This window comes from Malaclemys terrapin, chromosome 3 (assembly GCF_027887155.1).
Source record: "Malaclemys terrapin pileata isolate rMalTer1 chromosome 3, rMalTer1.hap1, whole genome shotgun sequence".
Lineage (NCBI taxonomy): Eukaryota > Metazoa > Chordata > Testudines > Emydidae > Malaclemys > Malaclemys terrapin.
In genome coordinates, this window is record NC_071507.1 from 19,826,260 (window position 1) to 19,846,322 (window position 20,063).

General features: G+C 42.9%; 1 protein-coding gene across 1 annotated transcript in view; it reads right to left on the minus strand.

Annotated features, from left to right (window-relative positions):
* PCSK2 (proprotein convertase subtilisin/kexin type 2) overlaps positions 1-20,063 on the minus strand; it is a 193,636-nt gene that overhangs the window by 81,407 nt on the left and 92,166 nt on the right. Inside the window, exons 3-5 of the mRNA XM_054022004.1 lie at positions 18,300-18,413; positions 15,803-15,911; positions 12,878-12,915 (exon numbers count right to left, since the gene is read on the minus strand). Coding sequence (XP_053877979.1) covers positions 12,878-12,915; positions 15,803-15,911; positions 18,300-18,413 — 261 coding nt within the window. The remainder of the gene's footprint in view (positions 1-12,877; positions 12,916-15,802; positions 15,912-18,299; positions 18,414-20,063) is intronic.

Sequence of the window (20,063 nt, forward strand, 5' to 3'; positions counted from 1 at the left end):
CCTGTTTGAATGGGGTCGCCAGGGTTGGTGTTAAACTTGCTGGGGCCCAGGGCTGAAGCCGAAGCCTGAGCCCCACCACCTGAGGCTGAAGCCAAAGCCCAAAGGCTTCAGCCTTGAGTGCTGGGGCTTGGGTTATAGGCCCCCACCTGGGGCTGAAGCCCTTGGGCTTTGGCTTTACCGTCTCCCCTCTCCTCTCCCTGCCCAGGCAGCAGGGTTCGAGCAGGGCCCTTGTGGGGTCATGTAGTCATTTTTGTTGTCAGAAGGGGGTCACGGTGCAGTGAAGTTTGAGAACCTCTGGCCTAACCAAATGAAGGCTGAGGGGAGATATGATTGCTCTCTATAAATACATCAAAGGGATAAATATGAGGAAGGGAGAGGAGTTATTGAAGTTAAGTGCCAATGTTGACATGAACAAATGGATATAAACTGGCTATCAACAAATTTAGGCTTGAAATTAGATGACGGTTTCTAATCACAAGAGGACTGAAGTTCTGGAACAGCCTTCCAAGGGAATCAGTGAATGCATAAAACTTAACTTGTTTCAAGACTGAGCTTGATAAGTTTATGGAAGGGATGGTATGATGAGACTGGGTACAATGGCATGTGGCCCATCTGTGACTGCTACTAGCAAATATCCCCAATGGCTGGAGGTGGGACACTAGATGGGGAGGGCTCTGAGTTGGGCTGTTGGGTCTTGTCAACATACTCATATATGTGAAGGAATTTTCCCCTGGGTCAGATTGGCAGAGACCCTAGGTGGTTTTTGCCTTCCTCTGCAGCAGGGGGTAAGTGTCATTTGCAGGTTAAAATTAGAGTAAATGGTGGATTGTTTGTAACTTGAAGCCTTTAAATTATGATTTGAGGACTTCAGTAATTCAGTCAGAGGTTATGGGTCTATTATAGGAGTATAGGTGAGGTTCTATGGCATGCAATATGAAAGAGGTCAGACTGGATGATCATGATGGTCCCTTCTGGCCTTAATGTCTATGAGTCTAACTCAGACTCCTGAACTACTCCTCCCAAAGGCAATGCACTACTATGGGAAAGTTCAGTTTAATATTGAACTGACTTGAAACAAAGCATTTCAGGTCAATTCAACAAACCAAAACAATCTGATTTGGGGAATGTCATAATTTTTACTTTCGATCGAAAATTTCAAAACAAAACATTTCCGAATTGATTTTTCAGAATTTCCCTTGTCCAATTTGGGACAAAAACAAGTGTTGAAATGTTGGAATTTCTCACGGAATGGAACTTCCAAATTTCACTCCATTCTCATTCAGACCCTCCAAATACGTATATATGATCATGTGTGCGTGATCATACTCATGTTGAGGAGTCCTATTTAAGTCAGTGGATCTGATAACATGAATAAAATAATGCTTGTATCTATGTGCCAGCAGGATAGGAACCTTATTTTGGTTACTCAAGAGAGCATTGAGGACCTGAAGTATGCGGGAGTCTTTCCAAGGACATTAATAGGTTTGGATCAGGCCCTAATTCTCTATGGGCTCAATCCTGCAAAGTGTAGAGGGCTCTGGCTCCAATCCAGCATGTGTTTAACTATGATCACTTGACTAGTCCCACTGAAGTACATGGAATAACTCGTTTGTTCTGTTGGATTGTGGCCAAAGTGTTCAGCACCTTGCAGACTCAAGCCCATTAGCACCAGATTGTCAACCATGAGCAGCCAGTTCTGAATGAGCATTTTTACAGCAACTCTTGAATCTCATGAAAAACAAAATTCTATCAAGGAGATTCCTAAAGGCCATTCTGTATCACACCATCGTGCCTCCACTACCTTTCCACATTTCCATCAAATACATAGAACCTTCTGCATTAGAATTAAGATTTAATGAATGAAAAAGCAACATTGATAAGTCAATTTGCGAGGGAATGGATTGGACAGCTTACTTCCATTAAGTCTTTTTTCCTACCCCATTTGGAACATTCATCATAATTTTTTACTTTAAACTGTATTTGTCATTTTTTATTGTGTACTTGATATTTTTTGCAGATGTACTTGATTTATTTTTATTAGAATAAATTGATATTTATAAAAATAATCTCTATAGCTTCCGGTTGTTGACAGTGCTTGCTCAGAGATGAACCACACATTTTTTTCTGGTAATAGCATGGCACATATTCTTACAGTTCCTGCTAGGATCAATCGCAGCTCTCACTTCTCTCTCACACTACCCTCTTGTGAAACTGACTAGAAACAGAAAGCATAATAAAGATGATAGAGACAGCACAGCTAAGGAACCATGTGGGGGAAAAATGTGGGTTGGGGGCACTTGATATGAACAAATATTTACTGTGAATTCTGCTTTTTAGGGGGAGTTATTGCTGACAAATATTATTTTAAACCTAACAACAGAAGTCCAAGCTTGCCTCTTTTGTAAGACAGGATTTCCACTGTAGAATGTTGGATGCTTCTTTTGCCATAGGGAATATTTTCATAACACGTTATTAGACTTCAAAGCTGCTAAATGACTTATTTCACCTTCATTTTAAACCTGTGAAATTCCCTTTGTGAAATGATGAAGCACACAGTAACATAGGGAGCACAATTGTGATTGTGTCCCTAATGTCAAGCTAAACATTATGGATTCAGTTAAATATAAAACCAAAATATTATGGAGGATAGACAGAAAGGTTATTCAAACTTAAAGTTCACATAAAATATGTATGGACTGATTTAAATATTTATGATTCTGCCGCCATAGCCATGGAGGATATGAATTCTTTATAGCATCTGGGCCACTGTATGTGCCATCTAGTTACAATATCCATAACAGTAGCCTTTTCACTATAGCCATGAAATTCTGAACTTAATTACACCAGTATAAAGCAGGAGTAACTCCTATAAAATCAGGGAGTTAAACCAAAGTAAAACTTGCATGCAAGTCCAGCATTAGGCAGAGTATCCCATCTGGAATGGCTACACTTAGTTGCACTTGGGCCCCAATCCTCATCTGCACCAGAGCTCATTCAGCACAGCTGAGGAGGTGGCTTTAAGACACCACTGAAGTCCTCTGATCCTTTGGCCAGCTTAGCCCCAGGCATAACTCAGAACACCAGCTTGTAGCGATCCCATTGGTTCTGTCTAAACTCCATCACACTTCCAGGACACCACATGTAGCAGTGAGGGGGTAGCACAATACTATCACAACTAGTTCTATGCCACCTCAGGATTCTCCCATGTCAGGGGCATCCCCAGCTGCCTATTAAGGACATCTTTAATGCCCCTTTGCACTGTGCTGAAACCCCATGAATCTTATTCATGAAAATAGAACCTGCAGCTGTTTGAGGGCCTTTGGAAATCAGGCTACTTTTATTTAGGGGCCTAAATGTAGACCCCCCTAACTTTAGGCACCCAAGTTTTAAAATGCCGACCAATATCATTAGTAAAAATGTTCAATAGTAATGTTTTGCTAAAAGCTAATTCTCGCTTGTGTCATTCTGCTGCTATTGTAAATTTCAGGCTAGAAGCACTCAGATCATGAGATGGCTTACTGCAGCCTCAAGAGCCCATACTTTATAAGGCTAAAACAAAGCCCGTGATGTAACAGGCTAGGTGACATGTTAATAAAAAAATGTATTGATGTATGGTTTCCATAGGAGAAATAAAGATTTCTGTCCTACCTAGTTCTCCTTTGACAACCTATTAAATTCCAACCTCAAGTGGCTTGGAAACAGCTGAGAAAGTTCACTTTTTAAAGCAATTCTCATAGGGTGGGGGAACAAGATTTCTCTTACAATGCCCACAACATGGAGAGACGTCAAAAACATTCAATTACTTGCGTCTTGGAGGGTTATGATGTGAATTTTTAATTGGGCAAACCTCACTCCCACTCTCTGTCATTATGACAGATGCACTGTACCCAGCCTTGGGCTAATTACTCTCTCTTTCACACAAAATAAGGGAAAATCAATAATTGGTGTAAATTGTCATAGCTCCATTGAATTTCAGGGAAGGCAATGGAGCAAGGTCAATTTACACCAGCTGAAGATCTGGCCCAATATGGTTTAGGGTAAGAGCACGAGATCACGTTCTTTACTTTATACAACATGGCATCAGCATTACTCTCTACAATATTTAACAGCTCAGTTATCTTTTCACTGAATTTCCTTGCCATTCAATATTGAAAGTTTAGAGATGATTACAGCAGGTTGGGGGAAAGGGGAGCAAGGGAGGGGATTTCCACTTCCAGAGGGAATCGGGTGAATCCAAAGTCTGACTGTCTTTAGGAACAATACTAAACCTACCTCTTCTAAAAGGTCTTTCCATCATAAGAAAGACACTCACAAGCTTGACACCCCCTTTCACCCCATAAACCCCAACCAAGCATACAACAAAGGAAATTAACAAAATCATTAAAAAAAAAAAAGAAGCAGCACCGTTTAACCTGAAAAGGGAGAAGTGTCAGAGACTCCATGAAATCCAGTAGGAACTATTGCTGTCAATTTTATGTAGGAGGCGCTCACATGCTATGCTGATGGGCAGCAGAATAAAACACTAGATGTCAGGCTATGTATCACGGTGAGTCAGAGATGCTTGGGATGAATAAAGAGCCACCCTACTCTGCAAATGTCACAAAACTCTGAGGTCCTGTTTGCAGGAACTCTCACGACTCACAAACAAGTGACTACAGGTCTTGTGTGAGCCTGGTAATGTGAGGGATCCAGTCCCAACAGTGTGATTTAATCTGGTTTCTAGATCTAGATCTGGTCTTAGATCCAGCGTAAACCAAATCTTTGGTACCTGCTTCAAATTACAACTCACTCAAGCAAAAACAATTATCTGCTGTGACAAAGTTCCTCCTCTATCTTGGTGGGTCCTGTGCTTATTGGCGGATTTTCTTGCCTCAGAGATTCACCATGTGGGTTGCGGAACAGCCCAGAGACCTTCCCCTCTGGAAGAACCCACAGTCCAGGTCAATTGGGAGGTTTGGGGGGAACCCGGGCCCGCCCTCTACTCCGGGTTCCAGCCCAGGGCCCTGTGGACTGCAGCTGTCTATAGTGCCTCCTGTAACAGCTGCATGACAGCTACAACTCCCTGGACTACTTCCCCATGGCCTCCTCCAAACACCTTTCTTATTCTCACCGCAGGACCTTCCTCCTGGTGTCTGATAACGCTTGTGCTCCTCGGTCCTCCAGCAGCACACCCTCTCACTCTCAGCTCCTTGCGCCTCTTGCTGCCAGCTCCTCACACTCCCACCACAAACTGAAATGAGCTCCTTTTAAAAACCCAGGTGCCCTGATTAGCCTGCCTTAATTGATTCTAGCAGCTTCTTCTTAATTGGCTCCAGGTGTCCTAATTAGCCTGCCTGCCTTCACTGGTTCTAGCAGGTTCCTGATTACTCTAGTGCAGCCCCTGCTCTGGTCATTCGGGGAACAGAAAACTACTCATCCAGTGACCAGTATATTTGCCCTCTACCAGACTCCTGTACCCCACTGGTCTGGGTCTGTCACATATCCCTCCCGCCTGCTCAACGCCAAGGGGTTGGGCAGCTTGGGACGCCAGACAGTGCACATGTGACAAGCCATCGGTGTTGCCATGATGGCTCCCTGCTCTGTGTTGCACACGGAACTGGAAAGGTTGGAGGGATAAGAACCATCTGGTCACCCTTGTGTTCTTCTCCTTGTTCCGCTGCATCCATTGAAGAGGGGCATGGTCGGTCACGAGGACAAATCTGCGCCCGAGCAGGTAGTAGTGCAATGTTTCCATGGCCCATTTTACAGCGAGGCATTCTCTCTCCACCACTGCATATTTTTGTTCCCTTGGAAGGAGTTTCCGACTGAGGTATAGAATTGGGTGTTCCTCCTCCCCGACCATCTGTGATAGAACGGCCCCCAACCCTACTTCTGATGCATCCGTCTGCAGGATAAACTCCTTGGTGAAATCAGGAGCTATCAGTACGGGGTTACTGCAGAGGGCAGTCCGTAGGTCTGTGAATGCTTCCTCTGCTGCGTCAGACCATCTCACCAGATCAGGTCCACGGGCTTTCACTAGGTCTGTCAGGGGGCTTGCCCTTGTCGCAAAGTGGGGGATAAATCGTAGGTAATACCCCACCACACCTAGGAACACCCGGACTTGCTTCTTGCGACTTGGTCGGGGCCAATTTTGGATGGCCTCTAACTTGTTCACTTGGGGTTTTACCAGACCTTTTCCCACAATGTAGCCAAGATATTTGGCCTCTGTAAACCCTACAGCACACTTGGCAGGGTTTGCTGTAAGGCCAGCTCACCTGAAGGTATCAAGGACTGCCTCCAACTTCTCCAGGTGGGTTTCCCAGTCTGGGATATGAATGACCACATCGTCCAAGTAGGCAGCAGCATAAATGTTATGCGGGCATAATAGCTTGTCCATGAGGTGCTGGAAGGTAGCTGGGGCCCCATATAGTTCAAAAGGGAGGACAGTATATTGAAAAAGACCCTCTGGTGTAGAGAACACAGTCTTTTCCTTTGCATCTTCTGCAAGGGGAATCTGTCAGTACCCCTTTGTCAAGTCTAGGGTAGTCAAGTACCGGGCATTACCCAGACGGTCCACTAACTCATCTATGCGAGGTATGGGGTACGCGTCGAACTGGGATACTTCGTTTAGTCGCCGGAAGTCGTTGCAAAATCTTGTGGTGCCATCAGGTTTGGGCACCAGCACGATTGGGCTGGACCACTGACTGTGGGATTCTTCGATGATCCCCAATGCCAGCATTTTTTTTTACTTCTGCTTTTATTTCCTCCCTTTTTGCTGCTGGCACCCAATAGGGCCTCATTGTTACTCTGGCCCCAGGGTTCGTGACGATGTGGTGATATGTCTTGGTTGTTCGACCAGGTTTTGTCGAGAACACATCTTGGTTCTGGAAGATCATCTCAGACACCTCATTCTTCTGGTCTGGTGTAAAATCGGGAGACACTCTCACCTGTTTGGAAGGCTTGTTTTCCTGGGTTAGGTCTTTTTGGACCGTTGTGCATGCCTCTTGTGCATGCCAGGGTTTCACAAGGTTAACGTGATAAATCTGTTCTTGTTTTCTGCATCCTGGCTGCCGCACCTGGTAGGTTACTTCCCCCACGGGTTCAACCACCGCATAGGGCCCCTGCCATTGGACCAGAAGCTTGCTTTCTGCCATGGGTACCAACACCATAACCCGATCCCCTGGTTGGAACTGTCGCACTTTTGCCTGGCGATTGTAATGGGTTCGCTGGGCCTCCTGCGCCTTCTCCAAATGTTCCCGTACAATAGGGGTAACCCGGGCTATCCGCATCTGCATTACATGCTCTATTATATTTCTCCCCTCATTGGGTTCCTCTTCCCAGATCTCTTTGGTGATATCTAGTATGCCACGGGGGTAACGCCCGTATAGTAACTCGAAGGGGGAAAACCCAGTTGAGGCCTGAGGTACCTCCCGGATAGTGAACATAAGGTAGGGTAATAGGGTGTCCCAATCCTTCCCGTCCCGACTTACCACCTTCCTTATCATAGCCTTGAAGGTTCAATTAAACCTTTCTACCAAACCAATCAGTCTGCGGATGGTAGACCGAAGTTCTCAGGGTATGTATATGGAACAGCGTACAGAGGTCCTTCATTAGCTTTGACATAAATAGGGTTCCTTGGTCAGTTAATATCTCCTTCGGTAGCCCCATTTGGGCAAAGATCCCCACCAGCTCTTTGGCTATAGTTTTAGAGGCCATGTTCTGCAAGGGGACGGCTTCTGGGTAGCGAGTAGTATAGTCCAAAACAACAAGTATATATTGGTGGCCCCGAGCCGTCTTCTCCAGGGGTCCCACTAGGTCCATGGCTATTCGCTCAAAGGGGACCTCTATGATGGGAAGGGGTACTAAAGGTGCCCTCAAGTGGGGACGGGGACTGTGCAGCTGACACTCCGGGCAAGAGGCACAGTACCTCCGCACTTCTTCATGTACTCTGGGCCAGAAGAACCGTCATAGGACTCGTGCCAGGGTCTTCTCTACCCACAAATGCCCCCCAAAAAGATGACTATGAGCAAGACTTAATACAGCGTTCTGGTGTTTTTGAGGTACTAGGATCTGCTGTACCTTCTGCCCCTGTACTGGTGCAACCCAGTATAAGAGATCCTTCTTCATTATGAAGTAGGGTCCTGATCCCTGGGTTTTCCCTTCCATGGGGACCCCATCTATTTCAGTCACCTCCTTCCTAATGTTGTCATACCTTGGGTCTTCTGCCTAGTCCCGTCCAAAATTTCCTCTCCTGGGGCTAATCTGCCCAAGAGCTAAGGGCCCAGTCTCTGTTGCCTCTACTGGTTCAGAAGCATTAGGGTGGGGGTCAGACTCAGGTGCTTCTCCCTCCTGCATGGCCTCCTTTTCAGCTGCGCGGGTCCGCCTACCTACAAGAGCGACCCTCTGGCTTTGGGTCAGTATTCGGGTTCCTGATTACTCTAGTGCAGCCCCTGCTCTGGTCACTCAGGGAACAGAAAACTACTCATCCAGTGACCAGTATATTTGCCCTCTACCAGACTCCTGTACCCCACTGGTCTGGGTCTGTCACTGCATAAGTAACGTGTTTGCGCCAGATGATGACATTTTCAAATGGCTTTTTGTTCGTTGGCTTAAATATGATTATTAGTGTGGATTGGGATATTACTGTGCCATGTCCTTTATCTCCAGCTAATTCATACTGAATCTAGGACACATGGACCAGCTATATAGATTGTCCTTGCCTTGATTATATGGATATCATTTTCTGTGGAAGCTCTGATATCTTTGAAACACAATGGCTTATTTCAATTTATTCCTCATGTTTTTAGGCTCTTGTATTAAATGGATCAAATTTGTGGTGGTGTTTTAGAGGGTGACCTTGTCAGACAGGGACCATGATCTTTCTTGTTTCAGAGTAGCAGCCGTGTTAGTCTGTATCCGCAAAAAGAGCAGGAGTACTTGTGGCACCTTAGAGACTAACAAATTTATTAGAGCATAAGCTTTTGTGGTGTTTTTCTTGTGTGTTTGTCTTTCCTGCCCTCTGCTCCCCTCTTGATCCCTTCTCCATCACTGCTGGAAAGTCCTTTTCTCTCTGTTACTCATGTCAACGTCACTTTCATCTCCCCCCTTCCTTCCCCCTGTTGAGCCTGTCACTCAGTACTGTTGCTTTTCCTCTACAACATTTCTAAATTCCACCCTTTCCCCTCCATCCCTATAAACAAATCCCTTATCTTTCACTGAGCTATTCTCTCTCTCTCTGGCTTCCCAGCTCGTTCCCTGCAGTCCACTGAAGAGGTCACTGCCAAAATCATCTTCCTCACCCTCTGCCTGGACAATGTCACTCTCCTGCTGACCTTAATGGCTGCTGCTGACATTCCACATCAAGGGTAGCCAGTTTGAAGGCTCTGCACGGCTCTGCTGTTGCCTACCATTCTGGTTCCATTTTTCCTAGCTCTCACCTCTCCCCTGCTCCCCCATGCTTCCTTTCTTCTGCCCACGCTCCCTTTTTAACACTTCCACTTGGTCCCTTCTCACATTCTTATGCTTGCGCCTGCTTCCATGTTTCTCCTGACTCCTGGGACTCCCTTCTTTACCAGATGCATCGAGAATCCTCTCTGCATTTCAAATATAGTCTTAAAACACACTGCTGCAAAGCCTGCCAATATTCATTTCCCAGTTCAAGGTGGAAGGTTCCTTGAAATATGTGTTAACTGCTTATGCTAAACAATCTATTCCACCTTGTATTTAGCTGTGACACTCTGCCTATGTTTCCCAGACCTGAAGAAGAGCTCTGTGTAAGCTCAAAAGCTTACCTCTTGCGCCAACAGAAGTTGGTCCAATAAACGATACTACTTCACCCACCTTGTGTCTCTATTCAAAGCATAAACTTTTTAGAGACAGAATCGTCTTTCATGTTTTGTCCACACTATTACTGCTGGATAAATGATACGTTAATAGTAGTAATAACATATGCTATTCACTTGGATCTAGATGTAAAAAACACACATGTAAAGGTCATCTTTGTGTAGAGTACTTTATTTGTTTCAATTTAAATAAACTTCTGGCTTAGTCACTCATTTGGGATAAGCATATTGTAATTAAAACACAGGATTTAATAACTGCAATCAAATCATTAAGTAGATTAATAAGGTATGAAACCGACCACCCTGCACTTTACATTCTTTGATTAGCTATTTTCCAAGTGCATTGCCATTCCTGGACGCCTCCCTCTTCTACACATCCTGGCTCCGTTGAAGTCAGTGGGAACTTTGCTATTGACTTCAATGGAGCCAGAATTTCACCCTTTGTGTGTGCTTGTTAGTCTCTTAAATTGCACTGGAGGATTTTGAAACTGTTTTAAAAATAGCTGGCTGAAAAGAATCCTATGTAAGAATAAATGTATCATCATCTCCCCTATCGTTTTTGTGCCAGTGTATGTGTGTAATCTCTCTTTAACCATCAATTCTAGCTTTTCTTGTTCGTTTTAATCACACTTGGAAATCAAAACTGTTTGCAATTCTGCTTTCAGTAAAATTTGTAACCACACCTTACAGTATTAAACAACAAGAAAATTGGAATGGAATCCTACCTGTCCGCTCGCCAATCTGGCTTCTCAGCAGCCCATCTGGCCTCCAGCTTAGCTGAGGCTTTTAGGCTCCCAGATACTCTTCAGACCTCCAGGCCTGAGTCAGGGCTCCACTTCCTTTCACAAGGGACTGAAATCTTTGGGTTTTGTCCCAAATCAGAATGAAACTAGATTCTGAAATACCAAAATCCTCTGTGAAACTGAATTACCTTTCTCCACATTAGCTCTACGGCTGACCACAGATATAGACATGACAAGATTATAAGCTGTGCTTATCTTTCACAGCAACTCATTAATATGAAATAGAGATGACATCAATGAGCCTATTGTATAGCTAAAGATTACCCAGGACCATGTGATAGGCATAGTACATTGCATGTTTTTGTATATTCCTTTATTGTGAATCACACCCCAGTGTAGAGAGCCTGAACAAGGTCTATGCACCACTTAAGTCCTGTTTAAACTTACAAAATATAGTTTAAATGAGACTTAAGCAATGCATGAGCCTTGTGCCAGACCTGTGCACAATGGTGAATTTCACCTTTCGTATCGAAAGAAAACTGTGATACTGAGCTCTCTCACATCTTCCGTACACAAAAATTGGCATAATTATAATAGCCTGTGCTGAAGCGCAGAGGAACCACCCACCAGCATGGAAGGGGTTAAGGAGAGCCTTTGATTCCAGCAAGCTCCACCCCATTATATCTGCAGCCAACACCAGGCTTGGAGGGGAGAGAAAAGGAGGGACCCTGGCTCAGTTCGGGGCTGACAGGTGAAGATTCAGGAGCTACCTGAGGGAAGGATCACTAGCCTGCTGGCCAAGACAGCCACCACGGACCCAAGTAGTGTTTTCCTGGCCAAAGGAGATGGAGAATGAGACCTAGGAGCACCTGGCCTGAGAGGAACCTGGCTGACTAAAGCATGGAGATCTTGTAAGTTTGATGGGATCAAAACCCCCACAGCTGCCCTGCCCAGAGGAATCTGGGACCACATCAGGATGTCACCCAAGGTCCATAAGGAGGCACTACTAAGAGACAAGCCACCACATGAGCTTGGACTATAGGGGCCATGCCTCAAACTAATGGGGCAACAGTAGGAAGTAGCCCAGGGCAATGAACGTATACTCCCTGCTGGGAAGTCCCCTACTCAGGGATGACATACACAGGGCCCTGGGCTATGACCTGATGGGGTGGGAGGGCCCAGGTCCCCCTATTCCCCTGCCTTAAAGACTGAGGCACCTCAACCACAGAAGCAGGGGCAGGAAGCCAGGTACTCTAGCCACTAGGCCAACTGGCTCTCCAAACCCTCACCCCCCAACCCTCTTGTTACATAGCCCTATAACAAAGACCATGGAATCAATCCCTTATGTGGAATGGAGGGGGGGGAAGTATGCATGGCAAAAAGAGGTTTCAAAAAATGTTCCAGAAAGTGGAATGTGGCACACCCTCTCACCTTGATATGCAAGGAGAGCCACACCCATTGTGCGTGTGGTTTCAAGAAAGAGGCAATACTGGCTACCTAAGCGCTGCAAAAGCCCCATCAGTGTTACACTTCTTTGAGCCCCATTGCACAACAAATGGCCTAACCATAGCAATCAGTTTCAGTGTAAAAAAAAGCATAACACATAGAGAGTGGCAACTGAGGGCACCAGCAGAAGCAGGTAGACAGACAGCAGTAATATCAAAGATGACAGGACAATGAGAATGGAGTCTAGAGTATGAAGAGATAAGAGCCCATGATAATGGAGGTAAATCAGAGGTGAGTTTGAAGAAACAATCATTTTACACTGTACACAGTGTCTGACTGCGCTACAGACACACAGTTCATGTGCAGGATCTGGGAATGCTCTGAAATGTTGAGTTTAATCACATGTTGTAAATGAAGTATATGGTTACCGTAGTTTTCAAACTCTCAGACACACTATAGCCACTGCGAACAAACAGCAGCGCAGCCACAGCCCACGACAGTAGCATCTGTTGTTCTCCACCGAATAGGTGAATTCTGCATTTTAACAGCAAGATTTAGAGCCAATTCCCAGGTTACTCATTTCTGTCCTAAATCCAATATTAGGATTTGATCCAACTGCAGCTTATTTAAAGGTAGGCAACACCATCATTCCTTCTCACCGTTTCATTCCTTCCCAGGAAGCTCATGTCTGGCAAGTTGCCAGGTCCCATTTTTAGATCACTTGTTTTCTATGTAAAATGTATCAGCTGCAAGATCAGTAGCTCAGCTGTGCATTTCCTCCATTCAGTGTGTAAACATTTTGTATGAAAGACAGACCAAAACAATAAAGAGCCTCGCGTTTTGCAGGAAAGGTCAGTGTGTACTTACATAATTTGAGGCAAGATCAGGATGAAGATAATCAATTCCTGCAATAAGACAAAGAAGCACACAAACCAAAGGTTAACATTCCAAAAAAAAAAAAAAAAACCCCAAAAACCACAACAGACCAAACCAAAACCCCTACAACAAACACTTTATAATAACCATAAAGCACAATAAGAGTCGATTGCTACTATAGGAAAAACCATAATAAGGAATAATGCTGGTCTCAAAGCTTGTTTGGACTGAGACTGTTCATATGTGGACTTTTAAATTAGGGTACCAGTTCTGCTGTGAGCTTAGTTGGGAGCTTTAATCCAGTAAGTCAGTACCTAAGTGCCAATTTGCATCCAAAAGTGTGAAATGAGCCACCAAATGTATGCGACAAGTGTCTACATTGGATCATATATGGTTAGTAATGGTAGTTCTAGTAATATTTTACATTTATATAGTACCTTGCAAATGAAAGGATCCCAAAATACTTTACAAACATATATATATATTATATTATTGAATATATTGACACACAGATTTCTTAACCAGAGGTGGCTGCATCTTAGTGATGGGTGAAGTAAACAGCAAATTTTTAAAGGCTTGATTAAAAACCTATTGACTTCAGTGGGCTTTGGATTCAGGCCCTAATAGCATACAGTTTTAATACACAAATGTAGGAGAGTAAAGCCATTGGAAACTGCACAGGAAAATTAAGTAGGCAGAATATTACCTAAATTAAAATGGAGAGATCACTGGGGCAAACAGGTCTGTTTCCGCAAATAGTGTCAGAGAATTCTTAATGGTGGATCAGATTGGTTTGCAAACTTCTGAATATCATTACAGACTGAGCATTTAGCTTACTAAGGTATTTCATGGTGCTTACTGAGCTTAAAACTAGATGGGTGTGACATTTAAGACATGTGACATTCAGTTATCTGCTTCTGAATTTGGTTACAAATTAGAAAATCCCCCAAAGATTCACTCACATCCACTGATACTCTGAACAAACTGGGTCTATTTATAGTTTTGCACAAAAACAATGAAAAATTTATGATTTCTCTGTGATTCTATCCAGAAACGCATAATGCATAAATTCTGCAAAACAAAACAATATTGTCCATGGATTTAATCTAGATCTGTGAAAATAACTGATTTCTTGGTTCAATGGCTGAACCAAAGAGATTGAAAAAATTTGTTTACACCCAAAACAGCTTAAAAAACATCAAAATGAAAACTCATAAAAAAATCTAAATGGCACTGAAAAAATGTCAAAGCAAAATGTGACTTTTTGTTTCACATTCCACCCACCCATCCCACCAAACCAATTCAGCAAATTTGATGTAAATGACGAGGGAGCAAGGGCTCTTGGTAATTTGAGCTGTGTTGGCTGGCCCTCACAGGTCACACACAGTGTTTCAGTTCTTTGACTGGATGATCATAACTCTTAGAAGTGTAAATATTCACATTTACAAATTCAGAATTGGCTTTCTGCAAACATTTGCTTAAAATGTGCTGGGTTGGTGAACGTTCCTGCAAGTAACTGGTTTGCTAGAATAGTCACGGGGGGAAAACTTCCGTGCTCCACTCTCTAAATGTATCCTACAGCTAACCAGCATTGCCTCAGCGGCCTAATTTAGACTGAGCTTCAACCAGCTCACTGTCACCCAGGTTGCAATTGTGCCCAGTCTCTAAAAATACAGTCCTTGCTAAATGGGACCAATGAAAACAAGGAAGAGAGCTGTGAGACAGCCACATACTGATGTAACCACAGGCCAGTCTCCCTCACTATTTACCCAGCTGTCTCACTTGAGTACGGAACAAGGGGGGGTGCCAGAATAGAACAGGGACAGATCCCAGTGGATCACTGAAGATACTGCTGGTTTCATAGAATCACAGAATGTCAGGGTTGGAAGGGACCTCATGAGGTCATCTAGTCCAACCCCCTGCTCAAAGCAGGACCAATCCCAGACAGATTTTTGCCCCATCCCCAGACAGATTTTTGCCTTTCACTTATTTTTAGTATTGTTCAGTCACCATGGCAAAATTTAACTAGCTCAAAAGTGCTGAGAAAATTTAAGAGACTCCCTGTATTTTGTTTGCAGTGTTGTTGAAGCTGTGTTTGTTGGCCCAGGTCATGAGAGAAGAAGAAGAGCTCTGTAGCTTGAAAGCTTGTACCTTCCACCAGCAGAAGTTGATCCAATAAAAGATGTTGCCATACTTACCTTGTCTTTCTTGTATTTTGACAGTCTGATGAATCCATGCAAAGTACAGCTGTGTTTTCAACATGCTGTATCTTCTCTCCCACTCCCATTTTACCCTAAACTATTAATGTATATAATATGCAGATCATTATGGACATCCAGTGAGAAAGTATTAATTATTCTGATTCTGCTGTGCACTGTCAATATTTTAACAAGGGAAAATGCTCTTATATCTACTGTGTGCAAGGCAATTGAAATCCCCATTGAAAGCCCACTGAAGTCAATGTGAGTCCTCACGTTCAGCTAATGGCCACAAAAGAGCTGTGTGTGTGATTTATAAAGTTGTATGAGGTTTGGATGTTCACACTTCAATGGCCCAATTATAACACATATGCTTATGGTGCCTTTCCCCTGCCAATCTCATAGTCTTTACAGAATCTGGAGAACAGCACTGGCATTATCATTAATCTAGGTTATACTTTATTTCAAATTTTTTAAAAAAGTTTTTGCATAAGATTATATTAAGTAAGCTATTTAAACCTCTAAAACTGTCTTACATGTCTTCAAAAACAATGAGGAGTCCGGTGGCACCTTAAAGACTAACAGATTTATTTGGGCATAAGCTTTCATGGGTAAAAAACCCACTTCTTCAGATGCACAGAGAGAAGAGAGTTACCTTACAAGTGGAGAGCCAATGCTGAAGACCAATTTAGTTGGGTGGATTGGAATCCTCACTTACCATCATCCATAATTCCTATGGTAACACCTTTCCCTGTATATCCCAGCTCCCAGGCTTCAGCCACATTCAGATCAAGTCCAGGGGTCCCATCTGCTTGACCAGTGTTGATCTAATACATCAGTTGAAAAGCAAAAGAGAATTATTATTTCTTCTTTTTTGTGTGTGCACAGATAGTCCATTATCTACAGTCACTGAGTTTCTGCCTAGTATGTACTGCATATATTCTATGGGCTGGTCTACACTGGGGGGGGGGGAAATCGATCCAAGATACGCAACTTCAGCTATGCGAATAGCGTAGCTGAAGTCAAAGTATCTTGGATCGAATTACCTGGGGTCCACACGGCGCGGGATCGACGGCCGTGGCTCCCCCGTCGACTGCGCTACCGCCGCTCGCTCCGGTGGAGTTCCAGAGTCGACGGTGAGTGCGTTCGGGGATCGATATATCACGTCTTAACGAGACACGATATATCGATCCCGGATAAATCTATTGCTATCCGCCGATACGGAGGGTAATGAAGACGTACCCTATGTCAGGGTCTCATTTACCCTGGAGCACATATTTATAGAATATGGAAGATGGAAAAATAAACCCACAAGAACAAGAGAATTCTGAGACAGCATAAGATTTGACTCCTATTAGGGCCTGATCTCACAAGGCTCCCATGTGTAGAACTCCCAGTGAATTCAGGATCAGGCCCTTAGATTCCACTCCAGAGAAGCACGTAAGCATGTAAGTAGTCCCACTGAAATCAAATGGGATTATTCATATGCTTAAAATTAAACACACTTAATTCCCTTGTTGGACTGGGGCCTTAGATAGGGCGCTTCTATACCAACCCGTTGGTCAGATGTTTGAAGGTATCTGCTCAATCTCACCTTAAATATATTCTTACTAAGGACATAAAACAATATACACAATAACCTCTATTTGTGATAAACATTTTTTCAAGGACTATATTCAATTATAGATAGTTGAATTGCTTAGACATGTTCTGAACTCCCACCACATCCCTTATTTTCCTTCCATCATCAACAGTAGAACTGGTTGACACTCACAGTTTCTGGTTGATATTTCTAAGTGTCTTTTGTTCCAAATTGGACTCAAAAAAATATTTGTGACATTTCCCAAACTGGAAATTTCAAAAGGAATTATTTAGGAAAATTTTCGTATCAAAATTTAATTCTGAATTTCTAATTTTCTTTTGGAATTTCTAATTTTCATTCTGAAATTTTGAAATCATTAACGGCAGCTGCTACTTAGTGCTGATTGAAACTTCTTATATTCCATTCTAGATCAAAGTGTCTCCTGTTTGTGTTGTAATGAAACAGATAGTTGAACTGACCGCTTCCAGGCCTGAAGAAGAGCTCCACATAGCTCAAAAGCTTGTCTAATTCACCAACTGGAGTTGGTCCAGTAAAAGGTATTACCTCACTCACCTTGTCTCTCTCATATCTTGGAACCAACATGATTACAACACTGAAAACAATATTTGAAATAGTTTAATAGATTGTTTCATTATAACACAAATAGGAGACACTTTGATCTAGGAAATAATATAATACGTTTCAAATCAGTAATAAGCAGCATCTACCCTTAACGATTTTAAAAAGTAAAATAAAATACAAATAACTACTATATTGTCATATTTTGACATATCTGTAGTAGGAGTGCATGTTATGCTACTCTACTACTGACATGTCAAGAAAAATAAAAATAAAATGAAAAAATAAAATTCAAAACAATTTTAAAATTCTGAAACAAAATATTGAAATTCTGACATTTAAATCCATAATTTTCCTAAATGAAAATTTTCTGAAACGATTTTTTTTGTTTTATTTTTTCCTGGAATTTTTGTCAAAGTCAACATTTTTTAAAATGTTTCAATTTAAAACAAACAAACAAACAACCACCACATTTTCCTTGGAAAACAAAGTTTAAACAAAAATGCTCTGACTAGCTCTTGTATCCAGGGCACCTCTCCCCCCCTTCTTAGATTTGTGCTAAATCCCTTTGTGAATCTTTTTGATGAAAAACTGAAATTTTCCACCAGGGGAGGGGAAGACAATATTTTCCTAACAGTTGTGTAACACACATTAATGAGCTTCCACACGGACACTGGTTGTGTCCGTATGATTAAGAGCTCCTTAAAGCAAAGCCCTGAGACTTGACACTGAGGTACATGATCAGTTTTAACAATCCTGGCTGTACTGCATGAGTGCTCACACAACCCCCACTGATTCAAAGCCCACTGAAGTCAATGAGAGTCTTTCTACTGACATCATTGAACTTTGGCTCATGCCCCTAACTCCAGTCCCAGCATACAGTAGGCTCCCTAGATATCCTGGGAAAAATTCTCTTGGAATAAGTTCGAAGTTCTGGTGAGAAATCTGGAGGGCATGTTCCCAGATTATTGCAACAAGAAGAAATAATGTGTAAGTAAACTATGGGGTTTTTTGGTTCCTGAAGATCTCTATTAAAAATAACTGATTTGCTTACCAGGTACCACTGCTTTGTAAATAAAGGATCATTCATGTTTATGTCAATTTCATTGATCTCTCTATAGCCTCGCTTTTTTCTGCCAAAGCCTTCCTGCTGCACAGCCTTCTTTATCTGGAATAGTAATGTTTATATTATTAACACAACATCCATATTTGTAATCTATTTTTTCCACTTGTTTTTTCTCAGAAAAGTCTAACATTCCTAATCAATAGAAGTCAAGGCTATTTAAGAAAACCCACTCCAGGCTTCAGGTTTTGGTTAAAATAATGACATGGATCTGAACCGGTATTGACTTTTATCCTATACATTTCCAAAGCCAGCCTTGGTTTCCTGTATCAAAAATAGCACACTGGATACACAGAATAGTTTAATAACATTTCATTTCTACCAAAAGGTTGTGCTATGAAAAAGTAGCTGGTGTAGGAGACTTCATCTGTGCATTTGAGGTTCTAAAATATTTTGTGTGTGTTGCCATTTTTTATGAACTTCCTTACTATAAATGCCTGGCTGTAAATTGATTTCCCTTTCAGCACCTGGAAACACTGTAGACTGGTAAGCCTCTGGGTGAATTAAACAGCACACACGGTCTACCAGTGTACCCTCACCAAGTGTCTTTATTGTCACTGTTCTCCCTTGTGCACCAGATAGATCACAGATATAGTAGCAACTAGAAGAAGTCTCCCTTTCTGCCCCCTGGCTCAGCCTTTTATACTGTTTGCCTTCTTTTCCCAGCTATCCCACCTGTGAGCTAATTACCTCATCAGCTCATCAGGTTCTCTGTAGGTCCAAGTGATCCCTTCTGACCTTCCAAACCCACTCAAACTACCTAAATCCCTCCTACTCTATTCATACCCAGTATCCTCAGTGCTCTCTAAGCTACCAGCAAGCTGGCTAACTGCACCTTGTCACAATGCCTGACAGTGAACCAAATATATCACCCAGAAAGACTCAGTGGAAAGAGTCGGCTTAGATGGTTACACGGAGATTGGAAGAAATGAAAGTATTGCTTATTACACAGAACAGATCAGATCAAACCACAGATATTAGAGAGACAGTAAAAGCATTTTTTAGAAGTACAAGTGTATGCACCAAGTGGCAGATCGTGACCAGCTCGAGTGCAAGTATATGGGTAGAGACGACTAAAGGAGTCCACCACTACTTGCCCACACTGTGTAGGGCTCAGTCAAAGTTGTACTCCCTGTGCTAGATCCTCAGCTGGTTTAAATAATCAAAATCAATAGGGTTCCGGCAAATTATTTCAGCTGAGAATCTGGCTCTTGTGCTCCCTCTGTGTACCTATGGGAGCACACATTAGGCAAAAGAATGAGAGGGAAGAAAGGCCAAGGCAGAGCAGAGAGAGAAGACCAGGAAGAGCATGCACCATCTCAAAGGTGGTGTAGCTCCTACACTGCACAGGATCAGAAAGTGCAGGGATATACCCCTGTGTTATATTTTAAAGCTGATAAAGCACTTTAACCAACCCCCCCGCCCCCCCACAACACAATTAACCTGGTACTGTTTGCCACAAGATATTATTGAGATGGAGAGCATAGCAGAATTCCAAAAAGGAAGCTTAATAAGAACTTCTATATTTATACTGAATCTGGCAATTGCTCATTTCATCCATTTTGGGGCCTTGCAGTGTTGCCAACTCTGATTTTTTGGCATATTTCTTAAAGCCCCAGCTCCTGGAATCAAGAAACTGCATGAGAATCTCAGCTTCCATTTTTTCAAAAATTCCGTTTCTAGTCCTCCTGGTTA